General features: G+C 45.5%; 1 protein-coding gene across 2 annotated transcripts in view; it reads left to right on the forward strand.

Moving 5' to 3' along the window:
* Positions 1-13,355, forward strand: part of Mtor (mechanistic target of rapamycin kinase) — a 141,518-nt gene that overhangs the window by 94,273 nt on the left and 33,890 nt on the right. For both annotated transcript variants that reach the window (XM_008831630.2, XM_029562740.1), the window contains exons 31-34: positions 6,854-6,954; positions 9,545-9,660; positions 10,709-10,786; positions 10,974-11,081. In XM_008831630.2, the coding sequence (XP_008829852.1) occupies positions 6,854-6,954; positions 9,545-9,660; positions 10,709-10,786; positions 10,974-11,081 (403 nt within the window). The remainder of the gene's footprint in view (positions 1-6,853; positions 6,955-9,544; positions 9,661-10,708; positions 10,787-10,973; positions 11,082-13,355) is intronic.

Below are 13,355 nucleotides of genomic sequence, written 5' to 3' on the forward strand. Positions count from 1 at the left end.
AACAATTATAAGAAAATTTAAAGTTTTTTTTTTTTTTTTTTTTTTTTTTTTTTTGGTCTTTTTGAGACAGAGAACTCACTATGTAGACCAGGCTGGCCTTGAACTCACAGAGATCCACCTGCCTCTGCCTCCCAAGTGCTGAGATTAAAAGTGTGTACCACCATGCCCTGGCCATTTTGTCTTGTTTTTTAAGTATTTTATTATTTTTTAATTTTATATATATGAGTGTATTGCCTGCATGTATGTAAGTGCACCTGTGTTGTGCAGTGCCTGCAGAGGTCAGAAGAGGGCATAGGATACCCCAGAACTGGAGGTAGGACAGTTGTTAGTCACCATGTAGGTGCTGGGAATCAAACCCCAGTCCTTTGCAAGAGCAGCCAGATCAGCCAGTGCTCTTAACCGCTGAGCCATCGCTCCAGTTCCTTGCTTTTGTTCTCCCACCCACCCCAACTACCCACACCCCCCTCATCCTCCTTGTCCTTGTGGGCTCCATTTGGGGAGTGTCCAGGATGGCGACTGGCTCTTGCAGAGTTGAGGGAGGCCTTTCCCGGCCTTTCCCCACCTCTGGGGGTGCACGCCATGGGCTGCCACCATTGTTTTTTTTAAGAGAAGGTCTTATTATGTAGGCCTGAAACTTACTTTATAGACCACACTGGCCTTGAACTCACAAAGATCTACCTGCCTCTCCCTCCCAAGTGCTGAGATTAAAAGCTTGCACCACCATGCCTATCTTACAGCTAAATATATTTTAAATCCAACAAGTATCTAAAATTGGATTGCCCAATATGGTAACCACCACATTTTTTATTTGTTTGTTGAGACAGGGTCTCCCTATAGACCTGGCTGCCTTCTCTCTGCCTTTGGAGTGCTGGGGTTGTGATTGCCACCATGCCTGGCCTTGCACCATGTTTTTAAATTGAATAAAGGTCCAGCACCTAGTCACAAGGTCACATTTTAGTATTCAGAAGCACATGTGGCTGCAGCTCCTACATCGGACTGCACACACTGCATCCTCAGAGCTGTTGGACAGCTCCGGAGGAAGAAGGGACATTCATAGGAAGGCACATTATTTCAAAAATAGGATTTTTTTTCTACTTTCAGATCTGCTGACATACAGCTCTATCTTAAGAGAAAGATAAAACAGATGTAAATACTCCTAAAGTTTAGCTCTGATCAATTCCTGAAATGCTTTCGTGTCTCCCAGTGGCCTTCAGATTGATATGTGAATGACTCTCTGCCTGGCTTTCAAAGCTTCCACATTGTGGGTTTTAGCCATTTCTACCTGTTTCTCTCTGGTCCCTGTTGGAGCTCTGTCAAATGGTCCACTCTTCTCCAAGCCCTGCCCTCCTTCATTCATTCCTTCCATTGATGTCCTCTTCTGCTCCTTTTCCACTTCTTAAAATCCTCCCCACCATTTCTTCCTCCTTGAACTCTCATGGCCTTCCCCTTCCTTCTGCCCTCCCTTTCTAATTAAAGACATTTTCCCTAGCAGAACCAATAAGGACAGCTTGGATGCCTTGGAAAAGGCCAATATGTGATTTTTGTATTATAGTCAAGAAAACTGAGGCTTTCAGAACGGAGACAGCTTGCCTGAGGTCTCCCAAGAGCTTGCCACAGCTCCTTGAGTACAGCTCCTCTCGTAGCAGTTCTCACTCCCGTGTACTTCCAGTCTCTTGGGTTCCTTCCAGTTTTATAATTACCTATAAAGTCTTAAGTGACTAGTGATGCTGACCAAGGGAATTAAGAATGTGAGAGTCTAAAGAGATTTAAGAGATGAAAGCATCAAAATTTGTTTCCTGGTCACTTGCAGGTTTCTGGTATGGTTTATTTAATCAATTTGTTTAGAGTGCAATTTCTGAATTTCTTTTGCAGTGAGCATATATTGTAAAGCTGCCTGAGGTAGGTATTTGCTGAAGGTGGCATCAAATTGATGTGACATCACCAATGAGAGTAAGACTCAGCTGCTTCCTAGGAGCTAACTGAAAGAGAAATACCCTTAGTCCTGTGGCCCAAAAATGAACCCCCAATACTCTTCCCACACAGCCTGAGTCTTGGAGAATAGATTTAGTGGGAGGCATCCGAAATGAAAGAGCTTGCTAGGCCTCCTTCCACAGCTCTGGGTGAACAGTCAGTGTCCTAGAGGGCAGCCTATGTACCTCAACAGCTCAGACACAGTCTAGCTGTTGCCCCATGGACTATATATATATATATGGTTTTGGGGGTTTTTTTGTTTTTGTTTTTAATGTGAATAAGGGTTTTGCCTGCATGTATGTGAGTGCACTGCATGCATGCGATGCCCACAGAGGTCAGAAGAAGACATCATATCCGCTGGAACTGGAGCTACCAGTGGTTGCAAGCTGCCATGTGGGTCCTAGGAATCAAACCCAGGTCCTCTGCAAGAACAGCAAGTGCTTTTAACCTCTGAGCCATTTCTCTGGGCCTGGACTATATTTTTTATTTATTTGTTTTTGTCCCTCCACTCTCAACTACCTTTGAGAGTGAAGACTCAATACATTCTGCATTATCTTTTTTTTTTTTTTTTTGGACCAATTATTTGTAAGAGAGAAGATCCCTGAATCTATTTCCCTACTGTAGGAATGTCTTGTGTGGACTTTGATAACTATTCATAGGTATGTGCTAAAGGTAGTACTTGGGTCACGGTCAGGGGTCCTGTCAGGCCTATGCACTGCTCCCTGCTCTGCCTCATGAGTAACTAACTATCTGTAGGACCTAATCACTGAACTTCTTCCTGCCTGTAGTTGAAAAGAAAAGCTGAGTCCATCAGTCCCAGCACAGAAACAGGTGATCTTAACACAAGTAGAAAGGCTGATTTGTAGCCATAAAAATTGAAATTCTAGGGACTCGAGAGATAGCTCAGTGTTTTGAACGCTAGCTGCTCTTGCAGAGGACCTAGGTTTGATTCCCAGCACCCACTTGGCAACTGACAACCATCTATAACTCCAATTCTAGGGGATCTAATGCCCTCTTCTAACCTCCATGGGCTTTGCATGCACATGGTGCAATTGAGTAAATACAGGCACAACATACATACACATAAAATAAACATAAATAAATCAAAATTTTTAAATTGGGCTGGGTATGGTGGTGCACACTTTTAATCCCAGCACTCAGGAGGCAGAGGCAGGCAGATCTCTGTGAATTCGAGGCCAGCCTGGTTGCAATAGCAAGTTCCAGGCCACCTGGGGCTACAGGGAGACCCTGTCTCAAAAAGACCAAAAAAAATTTTTTTTAATTGGAAATCTGGGCTGGGAGATGGCTCAAGTGCTTGTCATGTAATCATGGGAACCTGAATTTGGAGCCCTAGCACCCAGGGTAAAAGCCGAGAACAAGCCAGGCATGATGTTGTACACCTTTAATTCTAGCACTTGGAAGGCAGAGACAGGCGATCTCTGTGAGTTCGAGGCCAGCCTGGTCTACATAGTGAGTTCCAGGCCAGCTGTGGTTACAGGGAGACCCTGTCTCAAAAGGACCAGAAAAAAAAGCTGAGAACAGCAGTGTGCATCCCAGGGTTGGGGAGGCAAAGAGGCAGATCCCTGAAGCTCACTGGCCAGCCAGTCTAGCATTAGCTCCAGGTTCAATGAAAGACTTAGTCTCAAAAGCTAAGGTGGAAAGCAACTGAGGAAGATACCCAACACCAGCCTCTGGCCTCCACATGTACCCACATGCCTATGTGCACACACACACACACACAAACTGGAATTCCAGCTGTGGTGAATATGGTCAAAGTACATGATATATTTCAAACAAATTGCCCTTATGAACACTATGTACAATTTATGCACCAATAAGATTTAATTAATTTTTTCTTTAATTATTTTATGTGTATGAGTGTACTGCCTGCATGTATGTGAGCAAACCCATGTCATGCAATGCCGTGGAGGTCAGACGAAGACTTTGGATTCCCCTGGAACTGGAGTTAAGGATGGTTTGTAGCTGCCATGTGGGTGATGGGAACCAAACCCATGTCCTCCTCAAGAGCAGTCAGTGCTCTTAACCACTGAGCCATCTCTCCAGCCCCAGATTTAATAATTTTTAAAAATTGGAATTCTCGGTATGGTAGGACCATTTTCAGATAATTTAGTTTTCTTATCTCCAGGAGACCCTGGGATCTCCAGGCAGGACTCCAACAAGAATGCACCACTTGGGTCACCTTTCCTATGCTTTGAACCACGTAAAATCAATGTAATTTTGGGGGTGGTTTTTTGGGGGGGTTGTCTTTTTGAGACAGGGTTGGCCTCAGCTGGCCTGGAACTTACTCTGTAGACCAGGCTAGCCTTGAACTCACAGAGATCTGCCTGCCTCTGCCTCCCAAGTGCTGGGATTAAAGGCATGTGCCACCATGCCTGGGTAATTTTTAAAAATTTTTGTTGTTGTTGTTTTTGTTTTTGATTTTTGGTCTTTTTGAAACAGGACCTCCCTGTACCCCCAGCTGGCCTAGAACTCACTGTGTAGACCTGCCTGGCCTTGAACTCACAGAGATCCACCTGCCTCTGCCTCCCAAGTGCTGGGACTCTTAAAAAGATTTAGAAGGGAGTGGGGGCTGGAGAGATGTCTCAGCAGTTAAGAGCACTGACTGCTCTTGCAGAAGACCTGGATTTGAAACCCAGCAGCCACATGGTGGCTAACAACCATCTGTAACTCCAGTTCCAGGGGATCCACCACCCTCTTCTGACATCCACAGGTACTACACTCATATATATGTAGGCAATATACTCATACACATAAAATAAAAATAACAAAAAGAAAAGATTTGGGGCTGGAGAGATGGCTCAGCGGTTAAGAACACTGGTTGTTCTTGCAGAAGACCCAGGTTCAAATCCCAGCACCCACATGGCAGCTAATAACTGTCTGTAACTCCAGTTCCAGGAGATCCAACAGCCTCTTCTGTCCTCCACGGGCATTGCACAACACAGGTACACTTACCTACATGCAGGCAATACATGCATACACATAAAAGTAGTAAATAAATTTTTTTTTAATTAAAAAAAAAATATTTAAAATTCTTTTTAAGTTGAGACCTACAACAGAGTGTGACTCATTTCCTGTCAGGCTTCTGATCTGGAGCTTGGAACTTGTGCCCTTTCCCTTGTCTCTGCTTCCAGTGTCGAGCTCAAACACTTGGCAGCATGTCTTTTCAGAAAAGAGAGGGGAAGAAGCCTCCCAGCTGCATCTGAAAGCATATATGAACTTGGGCTTGCCAGCGCATGGGTGGAATGTGGGAGGGCAACAGCTTCATCTTCTCTCTCACTCTCTGGTCACCCACTCTCTTTGCAAGCTGGGGTTTGAACCCAGGATGTTAGAGTTAATGCTAGCACTCTGCCACTGAGCCACACCCCCAGCCCCTAAGGTGGATGGTTGTAATTGTCAATGGAAGTTCCTGCTCCTGCCAGGCATGGTGACTCACACCTGTAGCACCAACACTGGAGAGACTGGCACAGGAGGATTTTTAAGCTTGAGGCCAGCATGAGCTACAAAGTAAGACCCTGTCTCACAAATGGAAGTCCCTATTCTTGGCAGGACTTCTACTCTTTCTGTGTTACTGGAATTTCTCAAGCATCATCCATATCTTAATAGCTAGCCCAGCATGGTGTGTACCCCAGTAATCCCAGCATTTGAGAGGCAGAGGCAGTTAAGATCAGAATTTTAAGGCCATCCTTAGCTATATTGTAGAGTTTGAGGCCAGCCTTGGCTACATGAAATTCTTTGTAAAGAGACAAACAAAACGCCGGGCATGGTGGTGCACACCTGTAGTCCCAGCACTTGGGAGGCAGAGGCAGGCGGATCTCTGTGAGTTCAAGGCCAGCCTGGTCTACATAGTGAGTTCCAGGACAGCTGGGGCTACAGGGACACTGTCTCAAAAAACACCAGAAAAAAAAAAAAAGAAACAAACAAACAAAACTCTCATAGCCTTTTCCTATACCCTTAGTAACTGTGCAATGCTTTGAGAATAAGCAGCATGGAGATGTCTGGTTGATGGGACCTTCCTTCCGTAAAGACTGGGTTTTTTCTTAGACTGAAGTCATTCATTCAGTACTTCTTTTGTTTGGTTTTTGTTTTAGTTTTTTATTTTATGTGTATGAGTATATTGCCTGCATGTATGTGAGTGCGCCCTTGTCATACAGTGCCACGGAGGGCTTCGGATTCCCCTGGAACTAGAGTTAAGGACGATTCGTAGCCACCATGTGAGTGCTGGGAATTGAACCCAGGTCCTCTGCAAGAGCAGTCAGTGCTCTTAACTGCTGAGCCATCTCTCCAGCCCCAGGTTTTTGGGGTTTTTTTGACAGTGTCTCCCTGTGTAGCCACAGCTGGCCTAGAACTCACCACACAGACCAGGCTGACTTCAGTCTCAGAGATCACCTGCCTCTGCCTCCCAAGTGCTGGGACTACAGGCATGCGCCACCACACCCGGCCTCATTCATTACTTTTGAAATCCAGGTCTCTCTATATAGTTTTGTACCCCAAATGAATGTCCAGATGTGTCTCTTCACATTGCTTTCTCTGGGCCTGCCATAGGGAAAGATCCCAGAGTGCACTGGCAGAGGAGAAAAGTTACTTAATATTTATGAAGGTCCCAGATGTTCAGGATATTTCACATGACAGTTAGACACTGCCGCTCTGCTTGATAAACCCATACTCAAATTATGAGCACCAGGCCCTGGAAACCACAATCAGACCTTTCACTTCTCTATTTACAGGCTTCCTATGCAAGGCATGCCCCTGTCATACCTGTAGTTCCTCTGTAGCCCCAGCTAACCCAAGAGACTGAGTCGGAAAGTTAGTGGGTTGTGAAGGGAACTTCAGCCAACCTGGCTGCTTGTTTCTTTTCCTTCAGGGGACAGCTTCACCAACAGTGCTGTGAAAAGTGGACTCTGGTTAATGATGAGACCCAAGCTAAGATGGCCCGGATGGCTGCTGCAGCAGCGTGGGGCTTAGGTGAGTCTTCCCCGTGGGCACCTGGCCAAGTGGGGAGAATGAAGCTTGGACTCTGTCAAAGAATGAGATGCAGTGATAGAGGGGTATACCAGTCTGTAGAAATGGAAAGGCCATCTGTGTCCCCCATCTGTCCTTTCTGCCTGATGTTTGTCACTGACTCCTTAGACATGGGGAAAAATGGGTCTTCATGGGGAAGTCAAGGAAGACAGAGAGCACTCTGGAATTGAGATGTGGGTAAGAACATCACTCACTCCATTTTAAGGACTCAGGCCCACAAGACTGTCCTCATGTCAGATGCCAGTTACATGAGCCAGAGTGTGCTTTGTGTCTCTGGTTGACCTTCTGTGAATCATGGTTCACACAGCTTCCTCATCAGGGTCTGCAGTAGTATGCTAGGATACCTCTCAGAATTTAGGGAAACACTCCACTTATGTTTATTGGTCTATTATAAAAAACACAGATGAACAAGTATGTAGGGTGATGTGTAGTAAGTCTGCAGCATAGGAGCCTCTCCCTCTGAAATTGGGGTGCACTGCTATCCTGCCAGCATGTGAGTGTGTTTACCAATTCTATGTCTCATTCAAGAGCAATCTTAATTCATAGATGAAATTCCAGGGTTTTAGGAGCTCTGGGACAGGAAACAGAGACTGGAGTATATTTCTTCTTACAGCATGATGGGATTTTGTTTTTAACAAAATACTGGTTTATTTTTCTGCCTTATAAGTAAAATCCAGACTGGCATTTTGACTCTGGTCAAATAGCTCTTGATAGCCTTTCCCTATTTCTACACTGCATACCTGCTTCACCTCGCCACACGTACTGTCTGTATCTCAAAGGGGACATAAGGAAATAGTTCTGTCTCCTTTTATTTCCTTTTTTTTAAAATATTTATTTTTATTTAATGTGTATGGATGTATTGCATGTAGGTAGATGCAGGTGTGTCATGCAATGCCCTCAGAGGTCAGAAGGGGGTGTTGGAGCCCCTCTTCTGGAACTACAGTTACAGATAATTATTAGCCACCATGTGGGTATTGGGAATCGAGCCAGAGTCCTCTGCAAGAGCAGTCAGTGCTCTTAGCCACTGAGCCATCTCTCCAGCCCCTGTTTCCTTTTTTTTTTTTTTTTAAAGATCTATTTTTAGTTTATCTGTATGAGTGTTTTGCTGAGTAGTGATCACAGAGACCAAAAGAGGGCCTCCTGGAACTGGAGTTACAGGTGGTTGTGAGCTGCTGTGTGGGTGCTGGGAACCAAACTTGGGTCCTGTGCAAGAACAGCCAGTGCTCTTAACCACTGAGCCATTTCTCCAGCCCCCTCATTTTATTTATTTTTGTTTGGGTTTTTTTGTTTTGGTTTGGTTTGTTTGTTTTTAGTCGGGGGTGGGGGGGTTGCTTTTGTTGTTGTTGTCTTTTTTTGAGACAGTATCTCCCTGTAGCCCTAGCTAGCTCAGAACTCGCTATGGAGACTAGGTTGGCCCCAGTCTCACAGAGATCCACCTGCCCCTGCCTCTTGGGGACTGGAATTGAAAGTGTGCCCAGCCCACATATTTAGATTTCTGATCTAGGCCCCAGCTAGAGGCCTTGGCGTTCTTGATGGGAGAGGATAGGAGGATATGGCGGGTGCAAGACTTTACTGTGAGTCAAAAGGAAAGTGGCAACTGCCTACCTCCATCCTATCCCTCTGAGTCACAGAGCTTCTGTCCTTTCTGGACAGGAGCTTGGAGGGGTGGGGGTCAGGGAGCCTGCATCCAGAACAGCTTTCAAAAACAAATTGCTTCCTGAGGAGTCATCCTTTGCTATTTACTTTTGCCCAGAGGCATTGAAAATGGATGAGCCAGTGGTCTGGAGTGAAAGGCAGGAAAATGCCTTGTAAAACCAACAGCCCTGCAGTTTACACCTAATGAGGCTGATGTTGTTTCTGCAGATGGTGTTGGCAGGCCTGGCATTTGATGCCCACTCAGCCTACCAGGGGAAATGCATACCTCTTCCCAGGTGCAGCCATTTCCCCATTCTAACATGACACAAGTACACTGTGTAATGACCCAGCCCATGTTTCCACTATAACAGAACATCTTAAAATATTTGCCTCTTCCCTCCCGAGACTAGGATATTGCCAGAGTGAAAAGGGCAAACAATTTGTCTAAGCCTGCCTTCTGTTTGTATAATGGCCATTTTCAGTTGTTTAGAGGAAAATGTAATTTCCCAGTGTACCACTGAACTGTGATGTGCTCACTCTAGGGAAGCATAGGATTTTACCTTACCTGGAGAAGCCCATGGGGAGTTGTCTAGGTTAATGAGGGGCAGCATTAAACCCACGTGCTGGCTTTGCACTCATGGGCTGCTTCTCTTCTTTTCTGATGCTCCCTGGGGCAGCAGCAGAGTCCATCATTTGGAAGACAGATGTGGCTTTGTTAAGTCAACCCCCACAATAGATGGAGAGCTGCTGCAGGAATTTGGTAACTCAGGCTTAAGTTTATTTGACTTGTTTTGTACACTAAGATGAATGAAAGTAACAGTGACAAAACTTGAGGTTCTGCCTTTATCAAACCCTAACACTGAGCACCCTGATGCTTTCTTGCATTTTATATACCTAGGTCAGTGGGACAGCATGGAGGAGTACACCTGTATGATTCCCCGGGACACCCATGATGGAGCTTTTTACAGAGCCGTGCTGGCGCTGCATCAGGACCTCTTCTCCTTGGCCCAACAGGTAAGACCTCCCTTCCTCCAACAGTACTTTACAGCAAAGAAAATGCTATTACACGTGACTTCTTGGCTCCTAAGCACATGGTGCCTTTGTAAATAAGCCACTGAACTTTGGTTCTGTGAACTCATAGAGTAGCCTTGATGCTTAATATTCACTAGAAGACCACTAGCACACAGGCCAGGGTTATAGTCTGTTCTTGGAATGCTTTGGAAGTTAGTTCCTTGGGGTCATTATCGAATCCTTGCTTAAGCACTCCTTATAGTGTGAGGAGCTGTGAGTTTCACCAAAGGAAGATTTGGAGAGCCAGTTATCCCTCACCATGCATCAAAAATTAGTCATGAGGGTTCTGGCCATACAGGGGCCCAGAGGAATGGTGCACACTATGCTGACTTGCAGAATGCATAATGAAATGATCATAGCCACCTTATCAGGACCCAACACAGTACTTAACCTTAAACATTCAGCAAAGGAAAAACTCCACATGAGGAGCTATAATGATGGCACAGAGTGCAGTCTTGTGGCATCCCTGAGCTGAAGTACATGATAGACTCCCATACCTGGACCTTCTGGGCCAGAGACAAAAATGCTTAGTTTCATGGAGAGCATCACAGAGACACTCCTGTATGAGGATAGGGCCAGTTTGGAAGTCAGAGGGGACTCTTTGGGCCACTGAAGTGCCCAGTCTACTTTTGCCACCTGCCCAGCGAGGAAAGTTAAAAGAAGCCAGATTCCCACAAGCATCTTCTTACTATACAAGAATGCAGTGACTCTGTTCATAGCACACCTCTCCTCTCCTCAACACCCAAGCTTATGAGTAATACCTTAGACTTTCTGCTTTGGGTGCCATATGCCGCTGTCTTTGATGAAGTGTTGGGTAGTGCCCTTCTCTAACCATCGGATCTAGGAAAGGTTTCTACCCTACTTTGATAATTTTTTTTTCTTTCATCACTGGAATTGAAGTGAGACAGATAACTAGTTTGGAAGCCCCTAAAATAACCTTAAACTCCCAAGTGAGGAGGCTAGTTCCAGTGATTCCTTGTTTGTTTCCTAGTGCATTGACAAGGCCAGAGACCTGCTAGATGCTGAGCTAACTGCCATGGCAGGAGAGAGCTACAGTCGGGCCTATGGGGTGAGTGTTGATTAACCTGCATGTTACCACTTTTTTGAGGCTAACTTTAATGAGTGGACTATTGGGGACTCATTGCCTGTTTCTGTGGTCAGCAAATACCCTGACACCAGAAGGAATGGTTTAAGTTCACCCTGCCAGTCAGGTTGTTTGTGCAGTAATTAGGTTGGCATGTGATTGCTTCCATCAGGCCATGGTTTCTTGCCACATGCTGTCTGAGCTGGAGGAGGTTATCCAGTACAAACTTGTCCCTGAGCGACGAGAGATCATCCGCCAGATCTGGTGGGAGAGATTGCAGGTGAGCTGAGAGCGAGTGCCAGTTCCCTCCCTGCCCCTGCCCAGGGCCTGCATGAGCACTTGCACCCACACACCCCCACCCCTCTTTCCTTATCACCCCTCGGGCTCTTCTGCATCATCTACCAAGCAGAACCTTCAAAGATCCTCCACCTCAGCTGTAGCTGTGAGAGATAGCAATTGAGCAGCCTCCTCTTATGCTTTTCTAGAAATAGAAGAGAATGTGTTGAGCAGGTAGCACTTAGAAACATCCATTTGGGAATCTGAACCTCACAGTAGAATCATCTGAAGAGCCACTCAACTTTTCATATCTGGGATATACCCAGGACCAAAACTGAGAACCACTCCTCTAAGTATACTTACTGGCCACCAGCATCCAACTTTTTTTTAATGCGTATGAATGTTTACTTGCATATATATGTGCACCACTTGCAGGCAATGCCCACAGACGCCAGAAGAGGGCATCAAATCCCCTAGAACTGGAGTTACAGATGGTTGTCAGCCATCATGTGGGTACTGGGAATTGAACCCATGTTCCCTGGAAGAGAAGCCAGTGGCTCTTAACCACTGAACCATCTCTCCAGCCCCAGCATCCAACTTTTTTTTTTTTTTTTTTTTTTTTTTTTTTTTTAACCCCACCCCACCCCCCCCCCCCCCCCGCCACCTTTTTTTTTTTTTTTTTTTTTTTTTGGTCTTTTTTAGACAGCTGACCTGGAACTCTGTAGACTGGGCTGGCCTCGAATTCACAGAGATCTGCCTCTGCCTCCCAAGTGCATGCACCACCACACCCAGTAGCATCGAACTTTTTCAACAGAGTTACTTGATGCTATCCACAAGAAGCACCTGCCGATGACAGCTGTTTAGGTTAGAGTCATCTTTGTACTTCTGTTCAGACCTTTTCCATTGTAGTTCCCCTTGTGGAGAATCTTTTCCAAGGCTTCCACCAGCATTTCAGTGTGGTGTTCTGATCATTGTAGCATCAGGAGCTATCAGCTCCAGGCCTGGGAGGGTCTCAAGTACTCTTGGAAAAAGCAGCCAGTCCTTCCACTCCTTGAGTAATTTGAAGGAAGAGATCATCAGCAAAAGAAAAAACAGGCTTGGGGTGTAGCTCAGTGATAGAGCACCTGCCTAGCATTCCCAAGGCCATGCCCACAGAGGTCAGAGGAGGGCATAGGACTCCCCTGGAACTGGAGTTATGGATGATTGTTAGGTACCATGTGGGTACTGGGAATTGAACCTGGGTCCTCTTGCAAGAATAGTCAGTGCTCTTAACCACTAAACCCTCTCTCCAGCCCCTAGCTGTTTCTTTTTAGCCACAGCCACACCATATTCCAATTCTCTCCCAGGCCAGTTAAGTTTTATGCTTCCAGGCTTTTCATAGGCTGTGACAAACTCTTTGACTCCAAGCTGCATTCCTGTCTAGGAAGCTCAGGGCACATTCCACTGGCCAGGAAAGAGCGATGGGCAAAGGGGATTGCTGTGAATACAGTCATTTATGGCTCTGAAGTGAGCACATACAGTTCTTCTCCATGTTTTATTAGTAATTTTAAAATGCCCAGTGAATGTTTTGATGGAAAATTGTCTCCTGGACATTAGAAAGAGTTCCACAGGAAAGCACTTCCCATTTGGATTATACACACCCTGGTGTTTTAAGTGTCAGTAATGGGGTGCGGAGTTTCCAAATCAGAGAGCTGATGAATCTTCAGAGGTTCTAACAAATGGGACTTATAAGTAGAGTTGGAAGGGGCATAGATGGATGGAGTGAGTCCTGGGGAGGGAAGCCTCATGCCTGGCTTTACTGAGTTCAGGTCACTGTCATCACCTTGAGACTTCATGACTTTCCATCTTTAGACAGCAAGATGCTTTTCATCCTACAGGAAGCCACCAGATTTCAGCACGTGGGAAAAACTAGCTGTTAGTGAGAAGTAATCAAAACAATCACTCCATGTACTTTTTCCTGTTTTTCCAACTTCCAAATCATTGCTGTCACCCTCTGTGGGATGAAAAGCTATTATCCAGACTGAACATGAAGACTGCTCTATTGGAAACTTGGCTTTTCTAGATGGCTTGCAGTCAGAACACTCACTGAACTGCCAGGGCTGGAAAACTGCCATCTTTGTGGTCAAATCGTTTTTTTTTTTTTTTTTTTTTTTTTTTTTTTTTTAGATGTCTCCCTGTAGCCCCAGCTGTCCTAGAACTTACTATGTAGACCAAGCTGGCCTTGAACTCACAGAGATCCGTCTGCCTCTGCCTCCTGAGTGTTGGGTCTAAAGGCGTG

This window comes from Nannospalax galili, unplaced genomic scaffold, assembly GCF_000622305.1.
Source record: "Nannospalax galili isolate Female #2095 unplaced genomic scaffold, S.galili_v1.0 scaffold870, whole genome shotgun sequence".
NCBI classification, from domain to species: domain Eukaryota; kingdom Metazoa; phylum Chordata; class Mammalia; order Rodentia; family Spalacidae; genus Nannospalax; species Nannospalax galili.